Genomic DNA, 14,361 nt, shown 5'->3' on the forward strand with positions numbered 1-14,361 from the left:
GTACCATCCATCATGGATTGAGTAGAAAGTTCTGCTAAAGGCTGTCATACACAATCGAAGTTCACCACTGTGTTATCACAAGGGACTGAATAGTCTATGTTACTCGAAAACATCGGGCTGTCACTATACCTAACCTAACCTACACAATCGAATTACTTGGATTGTGGTAAGAATTGCCGATAGCGAGGTAGCTTCAAATTTCTTAACAATGTCTTCTAAATTTTATGTTAATTTACACCTCAAGCAAGCTCTGGAAATCAAATATGGAGATGGGTTTATATTTAACAGGTTGGCTGATAAGTCCCCGGTCTAATAAAGAAAAACACATTTTTTTTCAAAATTCGTTTTTATTATTCAACATAGTTCCCTTCAAGAGCGATACAACGATTATAACGACCTTCCAATTTTTTGATACCATTTTGGTAGTACTTCTTCGGTTTTGCCTCAAAATAGGCCTCAGTTTCGGTGATCACCTCTTCATTGCAGCCAAATTTTTTTCCCTGCGAGCATCCTTTCGAGGTCTGTGAATACGGTGGGTGGGGAAGCAATTCGAAGCCCAATTCATGAATTTTTGCCATCGTTCTCAATGACTTGTGGCACGGTGCGTTGTCTTGGTGGAACAACACTTTTTTCTTCTCATATGGGGCCGTTTTGCCGCGATTTCGACCTTCAAACGCTCCAATAACGCCATATAATAATCACTGTTGATGGGTTTACCTTTCTCAAGATAATCGGTAAAAATTATTGCATGCGCATCCCAAACAACAGAGGCCATTACTTTGCCAGCGGACTTTTGAGTCTTTCCACGCTTCGGACACGGTTCACCGGTCGCTGTCTACTCAGCCGACTGTCGATTGGACTCAGGAGTGTAGTGATGGGGCCATGTTTCATCCATTGTCACATATCGACGGAAAAACTCGGGTGTATTACGAGTTAACAGCTGCAAACACCGCTCAGAATCATCAACACGTTGTTGTTTTTGGTCAAATGTGAGTTCGCGCGGCACCCAGAGCTTCCGCATATCCAAATATTGATGAATGATATGACCAACACGTTCCTTTTATATCTTTAAGACCTCTGCTATCTCGATCAACTATATTTTACGGTCATTCAAAATCATTTTGTGGATTTTTTTGATGTTTTCGTCGGTAACCACCTCTTTCGGGCGTCCACTGCGTTCACCGTCTTCCGTGCTCATTTCACCACGCTTGAATTTTGCATACCAATCAACTATTGTTGATTTCCCTGGGGCAGAGTCCAGGGTTTTGCTTCCACCGTATTTGTTCCCTTCAGAAAAAATTTTGACACGAATCATTTGAAAGTTGGTACTATATAAAAATAAATATGCATTTAATAGTAGCGACGCCATCTATGTGTCAGACCGGGGACTTATCAGCCAACCTGTTATATACTAACACCATATACCAAATTTCAATCGGATCGGATTTAATGTGCTTTTCCAGCAGGCTTAGGAGGTCAAATTGGGGATCGGTTTATGTGAGGACTATATATAATTATTTACTCTTCCCTTCCTTCTTAGAGGCTCCAGAAATCAAATTTTGGGGTCGGCTTAAATAAGGGTCTAAACCAAAAAGTGGTCCGATATGGCTCATTTGCAATACTAGCCGACCTACATCAATAGCACCAACTGGTGCTAAGTTTCAAAAAGATATCTTGTCCCGTTCGGAAGTTAGCGTGATTTTAACAGACGGTCGGACATCGCTTCATCGGCTCATAATTTCCCTACAACTCAGAATATATATTTTGTATGGGATCTGAGCACCGTTGCCACAGTTGGTAGAATTCTATCAAAAATGGTAAATTTTTTACTATTTTATAGATTGCTAGAATTCCTAATTTTTGGTAGACTATGCAAAATATTCATCTCCAACTAAGAGTGTTTCACAAATTATTAATAGAAATAAAATTTTGTAAGAATTTTCTATAGAAATGATTTTTTGTTGTTGTTTTGATTTCAGCTTAAAACCATGCGTTGACTAAACTACAAGAGTAGCTTAACCAGAGGTAAAGTATATTTGGCAAATAATTGGGCAAACCCCTATAGACTACAAGACGGTTGGATGGACGCCGTTTCGGAATCACATTGCTCTTCTGCATCCTCTACACTGAAAAAAAAAGCATGTCCGGTTCCAAGCCAAAGAAGTGGAGAATACAAGTAAGGATACTTTTTAAGACACAATTCTCTTTTAAATTTGGTTTTTGCGTACTTGCTTCTAGGATGCAAATTTAAATTTTTTGCTTTCTCAGCATTTTTTCTTCATATGCTATCAAAGTCCGACAACTTTATTTTCAAAATTAAGACTCGACTTCTAGTAGAAATTATGTTATGTTTCAAGTACAAAACGCCTTTAAAGTAAAGATTTGAAAAACATGTCCTATATTTGAACGATTTTCTGCTTTGTAGTCAAAATGCAAATTTAAAGACAATTTCATTAAATTTAAATAATTTTTCTGAATTATTAAAGTCAAGTTGACCTTAGCCCAAACATTTTTTCTTTCATGTGATGATACCCCTTTTTAAGTCAAATCACTTAATTATAAGGACAATACGACTTCATTGAAAATTTTATCGACTTTTGGACAAGGAAAAAAACTTTATATTAGAGAAATGCGTCTTCTATGCTAAGCAAAATTTGCATTCGTTGTTTAAAGACATGAAATCTTTGACCTCACGACAATATATTTTCAGTGTATTAGCGGCGAAACTATCAACCAATTATCAGAATAAATTCGGGCAATTCACTAAACTCAAAGTGAATTACACTCGAACCTCCCAAAAACAAAGGTTTTCGATAGTCTGCTTCGCCGAAATAAATTGTTGTACAAATATCTCACTTTTCCTTTGGCAAACTTGTGATTTCAGCTTAAAACCATGTGTTGACTAAATTTTCTATTTAAATAAAATTTTGACAAAATTGTCTATAGAAATAAAATTTTGACAAAATTTTCTATAGAAATAAATTTTTGACAAAATTTTCTATAGAAATAAAATTTTGAAAAAATTTTCTATAAAAATAAAATTTTGACAAAATTGTCTATAGAAATAAAATTTTGACAAAATTTTCTATAGAAATAAAATTTTGACAAAAGTGTCTATAGAAATAAAATTTTGACAAAATTTTCTATAGAAATAAAATTTTGACAAAATTTTCTATAGAAATAAAATTTTGATAAATTTTCTATAGTAATAAAATTTTCACAAAATTTTCTATAGAAATAAAATTTTGAAAAAATTGTCTATAGAAATAAAATATTGACAAAATTGTATATAGAAATAAAATTTTGACAAATTTTTCTATAGACATAAAATTTTGAAAAATTTTCTATAGAAATAAAATTTTGACAAATTTTTCTATAGAACTTAAATTTTGACAAAATTTTCTGTAGAAATAAAATATTGACAAAATTGTCTATAGAAATAAAATTTTGACAAAATTTTCTATAGAAATAAAATTTTGATAAAATTTTCTGTAGAAATAAAACTTTGACAAAATGTAATATTTATATAGAAAATTTTATATAGAAATAAAATTGTGACAAAATTTTCTATAGAAATAAAATGTTGACAAAATTTTCAATAGAAATAAAATTTTGACAAAATGTTCTATAGAAATAAAATGTTGACAAAATATTCTATAGAAATAAAATTTTGACAAAATGTTCTATAGAAATAAAATTTTGACAAAATGTTCTATAGAAATAAAATTTTGACAAAATTTTCTATAGAAATAAAATTTTTACAAAATTTTCTATAGAAATAAAATTTTGACAAAATTTTCTATAGTAATAAAATTTTGACAAAATTGTCTATAGAAATAAAATTTTGACAAATGTTCTATAGAAATAAAATTTTGACAAAATTTTCTATAGAAATAAAATGTTGACAACAGTTTCTATAGAAATAATTTGACAAATTTTCTGTAGAAATAAAATTTTGACGATATGTTCTATAGAAATTAAATTTTGACAAAATTTTCCACAAAAATTAAATTTGGCAACAATTTTCTATAGAAATAAAATTTTGACAAAATTGTCTATAGAAGTATTTTTTTAATAAATTTTTTTTCTAAAGGAATAACATTTTGGCAAACTTTTCTAAAAAAATAAAATTTTGACCAGTTTTTCCATAAAAATAAAATTTGGCAACAATTTTTCATAGAAATAAAATTTTGACAAAATTTTCTATAGAAGTAATTTTGATTTTGTTTTTTTGTTAGGGTTTTGAAAAAAAATTTCAAATTTTTGTAGATTATTTTTGTCTCGAGTGGCAACCGTGGGTCTGAGACCAATATGTCGATGTGTTACAAACGGAATGACAAAGGTAATATAGTAAGTTCCATCCTATGGTGGAGGGTATAACAAAGAATACTAGGCAAAATTTCAAGCTTTTTTGTTATTAATACAAAGATCAAAATTTGGTTAATTTATATATTATTTCTTTTCTTCTTCCTTACTTCAAGACATACTTTATCGGTGCGACGCAAATTTCAAAGATATGTTCTTAAATTTAATATTAAATTGTTTTCAATAAAATGTTTACAGAATTTTGTCCTTACACGGATGAAAAAGACTGTTTTTCATATGTTTGGCTATAAACATTATATGTGTGGAACACAAATTTTTAAACACAATATTTTTGAGTGCAAACATATAATGTTCATAAACTAGCATAACATGTTTGGGACATATATGTTAATATGTTAAAACATATTATGTTTGGGACATGAAATGTTTGTAAATATAATATGCTTGGATGCAAACATATATTAATTTAGAAATAGCCTATAAACATATATGTGTTTAGTAGCTTGGAGCGCTATTTAACAGGGAGCGATATTGAATTAAGTTGGTGGTTGTTGCTTGTTATTACAAAATTAACATTTTACTTTTCCTTGGGCAATTGATCAGCTACTTCTTTGATCCTTACAAACTGTGTGGTCCGCTGTTCGAATCCCCGTCCGGCAAAAGGTAAAATTAAAATAAAAAAATCATAAAATTGAATAATTTCTTCTACAATGTTTGTATTACAGAAAAAGGTGCTAAGAACTAAAAAATCTCGTGGAAGTGAGAAAGATCCCAATAAACACAGGATGAGCGTTTTTCAAACGCAACAACTTTTCAGTTTGAGGGTAAATATAATTTTCAACATAAATTCAACTTGACTTGAAATAGCTCATCTTCAATACATCTTCAAATTGTTTGCGAATTACTTCCAATTTGCCAAAATGTTGACGAAATCTTTGAAAAGGTGTTGAAGATAATATGAGAAAACTTTGACAAAACACTACCCTAAAATGCAACGAAAAAACCATGTGGGTTTCAATACTTATTTGTGCAACGAAGTTCGTGGTCAATTGCAAGAAATAAAAAAAATGGAAAATTTTAGACAAATAACCAAATAGTTTATAAAAATAGGTAAGTGAAAATAAAAAATGAAATAAAACTTTAAGGAAGTCACTAAATGTATATCTCTTTGCAGAAAACTAAAATTATGGATTCTAGGTTCTTGAAAACATTAAAAGCTGACCAATGAAAAATGATGGACAATTAACTGGAACTGCTTCAAATAGTTTATAACAATTGGTACGTCAATATGAAAAATTAAATCAACACTTTAGAGAAGTCACTAAATTTAAATCTCTTTACAGAAAACTAAAATCTTTGGATGCTAAATTCTTGCAAATAATAACAAGCTGACCAATGAAAAATGAGTGGCTTATCGACAAGAAAAAGTTTCCAGAAACATTACAAGTGCAACCAATTAAAATTGTTAAAAACAACAAATTGTTGAAATCAACAACTTCTGGATGAAAATGTGCATCACATCGTCAGTTTAATTCATATGCTATTAACAGTTTAAAATTGATATTTTGTGAATTCCTTCTGCTGGAAATCAATTCTAGCACGCGGTCCAGTACTTTCCTAATTTCAAATTGCCCGCATGTTAATAAATTTTAATGCTGTTTTATGACACCAAAAGGAAGGAAATCGAATTATCAATGTAGAAGTGTTTACTAATAATGTTTAAGATATTTAAAATTTTGTTGTTTGTTTTGTTTTTTGTTCTTATTTGTTGAAATGTTTAATAAGATTATTATTTATCGATGGCTATTGTAGTGTATTATGTAGTGTAGTTTATTATTATATATTTTATTTTGATGAAAATGAATAAATTATAAAATTCATAGAATTTTGGCTTTGACTTTCAATTTGAAGTGGCGATATCATTCATACAAAACTAGGTTGAAAAGTATTTGCAACGATGTTAATTTTGAATTTGACTCGCATCGAAAATTGTTTAACAAGTTATTGAGTAGCGATGCATTTCAATTTGATGATAACACTTGAGATATTATTGCCAATGTGTTGAATTTCACTGTTGAGGGTAATGTCTGTTTTTTGTTGAGAACGCGATTTTCTCAACAATTTCTCAACTTGAATATTACCTTAATCCTTTGAAAAAATGTTTGAAAAATTGTTGAAATTTAGCATTTTTCAAACGTTTGTGTTTATTGGGAATGTGGGGCATTATACAATTAGGCAGAAACAAAATTTTGAGCATTCAGGTCGAAAACCTATGTTGTTAGCACCTATATTACCTGTTTATTTTCATAATTCATTATGATTGTAAATATATAAATAAATAAATAAAATTTTAAGCACAATATTGTTTTGGAGATTTTTTTTAAGCATATAATATTTTTGGGTGCAAAATGCTTCCAAACATATTATATGTTCACATAATAACATATTGTTTTTTGGAAGACAACATTATTGAATTTGGATGCAAAAATACAAAATGTTTGGAACTTAGACTACCCAAACATATATTGTTTAGACCAATATGCTTTCAAACATATTATATATTGGAAGAGATCAAACATATAAATGTTTGGGCAATACCCAAAAATGTATATGCTTGAAGCAAAATATGTTTGGGAGTATATGTTACAGAAACGATTTTTTGTGAGGGTATAATAAGTTTGTGCATTTGTATGTAACGCCAAGAAGGAGTAATCATAGACCAACCTTTTAGTATACGGATCGGCTTAGAATTAAATTCTGAGTCGATTTAGCGATGTCCGTCTGTCTGTCCGTCTGTCTGTCCGTCTGTCTGTCTGTTGATGTATTTTTGTGTGCAAAGTACAGTTCGCAGTTTTAGTCCGATTGTCCTAAATTTCGTATAGGGTCCTGTTTCGGCTCAAAGACGATCCCTATTGATTTTGGAAAAGATCGGTTCAGATTTAGATATAGCTGCCATATATATTTTTCGCCGATCTGGTCATAATTGGCGTGTATATCAACCGATCTTCCTCAAATTCCGTACATCCGAATATTTTATGGGTCTCGAAAAACTTGCAAAATACCAGCCAAATCGGTTCAGATTTAGATATAGCTCTCATATATAGCTTTCGCCCGATTTACACTCATTTGCCCAAAGAGGTCAATTTTTAACTCCGATTTGGTTGAAATTTTGCACAGGGAGTAGAATTAGCATTGTAACTATGCGTGCCAAATTTGGTTGAAATCGGTTCAGATTTGGATATATCTCCCATATATAGCTTTCGCCCGATTTACACTCATATGACCACAGAGGCCAATTTTTAACTCCGATTTATTTGAAATTTTGCACAGGGAGTAGAATTAGCATTGAAACTATGCGTGCCAAATTTGGTTGAAATCGGTTCAGATTTGGATATAGCTCCCATATATAAATGTTTTTCTGATTTCGACAAAAATGGTCAAAATACCAACAATTTCCTTGTAAAATCGCCACTGCTTAGTCGCAAAGTTGTAAAAATGACTCTAATTTTCCTAAACTTCTAATACATATATATCGAGCGATAAATCATAAATAAACTTTTGCAAAGTTTCCTTAAAATTGCTTCAGATTTAAATGTTTCCCATATTTATACTCTGCGCCACACTGTGGAACAGGGTATTATAAGTTAGTGCATATGTTTGTAACACCCAGAAGGAGACGAGATAGACACATGGTGGCCCAATTTGGTTGAAATTTTGCACTAGGAGTACAATTAGTAATATAGTCATGTGTGCCAAATTTGATTGAAATCGGTTCAGATTTAGATATAGCTCCCATATATATGTTTTTCTGATTTCGACAAAAATGGTCAAAATACCAACATTTTATTTCTTAAATCGCCACTGGTTAGTCGAAAAGTTGTAAAAATGACTCTAATTTTCCTAAACTTCTAATACATATATATCGAGCGATAAATCACAAAAAAAAAACTTTTGCGAAGTTTCCTTAAAATTGCTTCAGATTTAAATGTTTCCCATATTTTTATACCCACCACCATAGAATGGTGACGGGGGTATAATAAGTTTGTCATTCCGTTTGTAACGCATCGAAATATCGATTTCCGACTATATAAAGTATATATATTCTTGATCAGGGAGAAATTCTAAGACGATATAACGATGTCCGTCTGTCCGTCTGTCTGTCTGTCTGTCTGTCTGTCTGTCTGTCTGTCTGTTGTAATCACGCTACAGTCTTCAATAATGAAGCAATCGTGTTGAAATTTTGCACAAACTCGTCTTTTGTCTGCAGGCAGGTCAAGTTCGAAGATGTGCTATATCGGTCCAGGTTTTGATATAGTCCCCATATAAACCGACCTCCCGATTTGGGGTCTTGGGCTTATAGAAATCGTAGTTTTTATCCAATTTGCCTGAAATTTGAAATCTAAAGGTATTTTAGGACCATAAAGAGGTGTGCCAAAAATGGTGAGTATCGGTCCATGTTTTGGTATAGCCCCCATATAGACCGATCTCCCGATTTGGGGTCTTGGGTTTATAGAAACCGTAGTTTTTATCAAATTTGTCTGAAATTGGAAACCTAGAGGTATTTTAGGGCCATAAAGAGGTGTGCCGAAAATGGTGAGTATCGGTCCATGTTTTGGTATAGCCCCCATATAGACCGATTTCCCAATTTTACTTCTTGGGCTTCTAGAATCCGAAGTTTTTATTCAATTTACCTGAAATTGGAAATCTAGAGGTATTATAAGACCGCAAATACGTGTGCCAAAAATTGTGAGTATCGGTCCATATTTTGGTATAGCCCCCATATAGACCGATCTCCCGATTTTACTTCTTGGGCTTATAGAAAACGCAGTTTTTATTCAATTTACCTGAAATTGGAAATCTAGAGGTATTGTAGGACCACAAATACGTGTGCCAAAAATTGTGAGTATCGGTCCATATTTTGGTATGGTCCCCATATAAAACGACCTCCCGATTTGGGGTCTTGGGTTTATAGAAACCGTAGTTTTTATCCAATTTGTCTGAAATTGGAAATCTAGAGGTATTTTAGGACCATAAAGAGGTGTGCCGAAAATGGTGAGTATCGGTCCATATTTTTGTATATCTCCCATATAGACCGATTTCCCGATTTTACTTCTTGTGCTTCTAGAAACCGTAGTTTTTATCTGATTTGCCTGAAATTGTAAATATTCCGGTCCATTTGGTAATGACTCCATATAGACCGACTTCACTTCTTGAGGGTGTAGAAGGTGCACTGATCATGAAAATTGCTTGAAACTCAATGTAAAATTTCCAGATTTTACTTCTACAGATTTAAGATTTCAAATCAAGACGTTATTTTATAATTTTCTTGCACACTTACAAGAGATGTTAATGATTCCTTTAAAACTCAAACAAAAATGGTTCTTATAAATCCAGAATCTGATATAGTCCTCATAGTTGAAATCTTTAAATTTATCTTCGGGAAGTGTCCTCAAGTCCTCAAGCCCTCCTGAAATTTCAAAGGAAACCCTAATATTTGGTTCACGGTGGTGGGTATTTAAGATTCGGCCCGGCCGAACTTAGTGCTGTATATACTTGTTTTTTACTAAAATTGTGTTCCACCCTAGTGCATTAGCCAATTTTGTGTCTATAGATTTTGTAAAAGTCTTTCAAATTCTGTCCAAATCGAGTGATATTTAAATGTATGTATTTGGGACAAACATTTATATATAGCACCCATCACATTTGACGGATGTGATATGGTATCGAAAATTTAGATCTACAAAGTGGTGCAGGGTATAATATAGTCGGCCCCGCCCGACTTTAGACTTTCCTTACTTGTTTATTCTTAAATTTTAATTGCATTTTATATTAGATCAATATTTTTTCAGTGGATATTTTAAAAAATTCTAAAAACGATAATTGAAATTAAAAAGGGGCATATGTTGAAATTATTTATTATATAACACGTATAATTTATATACAATAATCCTTGATATTAGTTGTGTTTTTAATACCAGTATTTTATATTTATTAATTTTTTATTTGCTTCCCAGTAATGACATCTATATTTGAGGATAATTTCCATAGTAAGTCTGTGGTAGGAAATTGCAAGGACGATTTTAAACATCGTTACTGTTTCAAACGATACCTAAAACTACGCAACTTTCCATTTTCTTTATAATTGTATCCAACATTAAATATATTTAATTCTGTATGGATTTCCTCTTTTAAAAATTATAATTTAAATTTTTATTTTAGCAACGATTTTTTGCGTATTCTTCACTATAGCAAAAAAGGCGTATAGTATATGTATGAATCGACAATGAAGAGCTTTTACTGAGTGATGAAATAATACAGGTTCTTTATTAGTAGACAACAAACATTCACAATTTCCGTGAAATTGGGCACAAACAAATTTTTAAGATTAAAGCGATAATTTTGCATAGAAATGAATAGTAAATAATAATATATCTAAATATTTACCCGTTTGTATTTTCTCCTCGAATGGATTTAGAGGTTTTAATTTGTTTGTTTTTATTCATTTTTTATTTAAATAGTTTATAACACTTCTCTTTATCATGAAGATATTAATGCAACTGTTTAGTTTGGGAGAACTAGAACTGCATTATACCTTTGCCGGCGAATACAACGAAAGTTTGTGTCATAAGCTTTTACGTAGGTCAGGGTGAAAATGAGAAAGCTTTTCCCCAAACATGTGGTGTATGTTTCTATTAAACAATTTCTCTTATTTACTTGGAGATATAGTTTTCCCACCAATCAACCTTAAATAAAAAAAAATTTAGCGATAGGCGAACACTTGTTTACGTGCATTTCTTATGGAAAATCCGCGACGGCTAGCGGCATATCGCCAAAAAAAAAACTGGGTTGGTGTTGCCATCGCTTGTCAAATTTTTTACACACGAAATCGAAAATAAATCAGTAAAAACATTATAAATGTATATCTCTTTCATGCAAATGTTATTAAAACTTGATGGGGAATATCCCATAGTAAAATTTCACAAATGTTATATTCTTTATTATGGATTATTAAAGAGAAGTAATGTAAACAAGTATATACGGCCGTAAGTTCGGCCAGGTACCCTCGGAATCGGATGAATTTTGCTCCTCCAAGAGGATCCGGAGGACAAATCTGGGGATCGGTTTATATGGGGGCTATATATAATTATGGACTGATACGGACCAATTCTTGCTTTTTTGTTAGAGACCATATACTAACACCACGTACCAAATTTAAACCGGATCGGATAAATTTTGCTCCTGCAAGAGGCTCCGGAGGTCAAATGTGGGGATGGGTTTATATGGGGGCTATATATAATTATGGACCGATATAGACTAATTTTTGCATGGTTGTAAGAGACCATATACTAACACCACGTACCAAATTTCAACCGGATCGGATGAATTTTGCTTCTCTTAGAGGCTCCGGAAGGCAAATCTGAGGATCGGTTTATATGGGGGCTATAAATAATTATGGACCGATATGGACCAATTTTTGCATGGTTGTAAGAGACCACATATTAATAACATGTACCAAAGTTCAGCCGGATCGGAAAAATTTTGCTCTTGCAAGAGGCTCCGGAGGTCAAATCTGGGGATCGGTTTATATGGGGGCTATATATAGTTATGAACCGATATGGACCAATTTTTCCATGGTTTTTAGAGTCTATATACTAACACCACATACCAAATTTCAACCCGATGGGATGAGGTTTGCTCCTCTAAGAGGCTCCGGAGTTCACATCTGGGGATCGGTTTATATGGGGGCTATATATATTTATGGACCGATATGGACCAGTTTTTGCGTGGTTTTTAGAGACCATATACTAACACCATGTACCAAATTTCAGACAGATCGGATGAAATATGCTACTCTCATAGGCTCCGCAAGCCAAATCTGGGCGTCGGTATATATGGGTGCTATACGTAAAAGAAGTCCGATATGGGCCATTTGCAATATCATCTGATCAGTTGGATTTCACATAGCCGTATTAAATTCGGAGTAATTAATAAATTTAAATCTGCGTACTTGGTATTTTGCAGACCCACACGTTGCACCTAAATCCTATTTTTGCTACAACAATTTTCACAGTTTCAGCAATTTGAAAACGCGTTGCAATCAAACGTTTATGACTGCAAATTGCATTTGAGTAAACATTTAAAAATATTATTATAAAAAACTTCTAAAATACTTCAGTATGACGTTTCTATGACTTGGATACTAAAAAAAGTTTTTTTAAATTAAATCTAAGGATCCTGTAGGTGTTTTTGATATTTACTACGTTTTATACAGGTATATGACGTTTTGGAGATTCACAACTTTTTGCCAGTAGAAAACTCAAAAATTGCTACTCGAACCATCTCTGGTCGCGGTACTCCATCGCGGAGTTTGTTCATCCCATAAGAAATTCACGTAAACATGTATTCGCCTACCACCAATCGCTACGGCTATATTTACCAGGGGTGTGGAGTCGGAGTCGTAGAAATATTTGCTCGACTCCGACTACGGCGAAACAAAATTTGAAAAACACTTCATATCTTTGTAACTAAAGAAATATTTCGACAAATTAGATTCCATTAGGGTTTTTAATTGAAAAACATAAAACAAAGCACTGGATTTCAGGCCATTCAAAGTGTATTTTATGAGTGAAATTTCACGGTGATATAAAAAAGGTTTTACTCGAATATGGGCTGAATTTATCAATTGTATTGTCCATTTTTAACATATTAAAATATCGATTTTTTACCCTATCTCTTAATAAAAGTCAAATTTTAAGGCAATATAGCAGTAGAACCCAACGTTCGGAATTTTTAGCAGCCATGTCGAGTTCGAAGATAGGTTATACCGGACAATTTTGTCATATAGCACCTACATATAAACCCATCTTCCGATTCAGTGTTGCCAACTCTCCAAGGCCAAAAAGCACCAAAAATATATTATAAATTCTAATGTATTATAGAACTTTTGTGAATTGAATTTTAAGAAGTTAAGGTGGGTATTAAGATCGAGTTTAGCTGCTACAATAGTCATTTTTGCACAATTACAACTTCTTTAATAATTCATTTTAAGGAATATAAACTTTGTCAAAATTTGCTTTTGGCTATTCTCCATCAAGTTATAATAAAATTTGCAGCAAATATGCATAATTTTATGCCTTTTTTACTGATATAGTTTTCACTTTAGCGGCAAAACTCGAACTTAGTACTCACCATTATTAACCGTTATTCAAGTATACACTTTGATCAGTTTTAATGCTTTCGTCCAATTCATTTTGATCAGTGAACATCACTGATCAAAATATTTAAGTATGGAAGGAATCTATTGCTTATTTCAGTTTTGCGTGCTTTTGTGAATTTAATACAAACGTTTTTAATGACATCTTTACCAAATTCAAAAATTCGACACTCATCGCTCGACTTTCCTACAGAATACCCTAAATAACAATATTAATTAGAAAATAATCATTACCAACTTCATAACAATCAAATTCTATATTTGGCAATAAATTTGAGTTTCTTCGGCTCTTGAAAGTCTAATCAAAATTTTTGTATCAATTTGTATCAACTTAATACTGTTCAAAATAAAAAAAGCACTAAATGAAAATGCCAGAAAGCACCAAGTTGGTGCTTTTTTTGAAAAGGCACCAAAAAGGCAATTTGGTGCTTTTTAGAAATCAAAAAGCACTAAATTTGGTGCTAAAAGCACCAAATTGGCAACACTGTTCCGATTTGTTTTAAGACGTTTTTCCCAGTCTACAATTTTCATTAGATTTGTCAGAAATGTTGAATTTAGAGTTATTTGAGATCCATAAATAAATGCGAAAATTTCCCGTCGGTCCAGATTTTGAGATAGCCCTACATAATTACTTGAGAAATCTCCATATACATCCAATGTCCTTGGAAGCTGTAATTTTAAATTAAACCTCTGCCAAAGTGACATCTGAACCGGTGCAGGATATAATATAGTCGGCTCCGCCCGACTTTAGACTTTCCTTACTTTCCTTTTATACCCTCCACCATAGGATGGGGGCTATATTAACTTTGTCATTCCGTTTG

General features: G+C 32.2%; 1 protein-coding gene across 1 annotated transcript in view; it reads right to left on the reverse strand.

Moving 5' to 3' along the window:
- Positions 1–10,868, reverse strand: part of LOC142226577 (thioester-containing protein 1 allele S3-like) — a 33,353-nt gene extending 22,485 nt beyond the window's left edge. The window contains exon 1 of the mRNA XM_075296663.1: positions 10,771–10,868. Coding sequence (XP_075152778.1) covers positions 10,771–10,829 — 59 coding nt within the window. The 5' untranslated portion in view covers positions 10,830–10,868. The remainder of the gene's footprint in view (positions 1–10,770) is intronic.
- Between the last annotated feature and the right edge of the window lie 3,493 nt (positions 10,869–14,361).

The sequence above is a fragment of the Haematobia irritans genome, chromosome 2, assembly GCF_050003625.1.
Source record: "Haematobia irritans isolate KBUSLIRL chromosome 2, ASM5000362v1, whole genome shotgun sequence".
NCBI classification, from domain to species: domain Eukaryota; kingdom Metazoa; phylum Arthropoda; class Insecta; order Diptera; family Muscidae; genus Haematobia; species Haematobia irritans.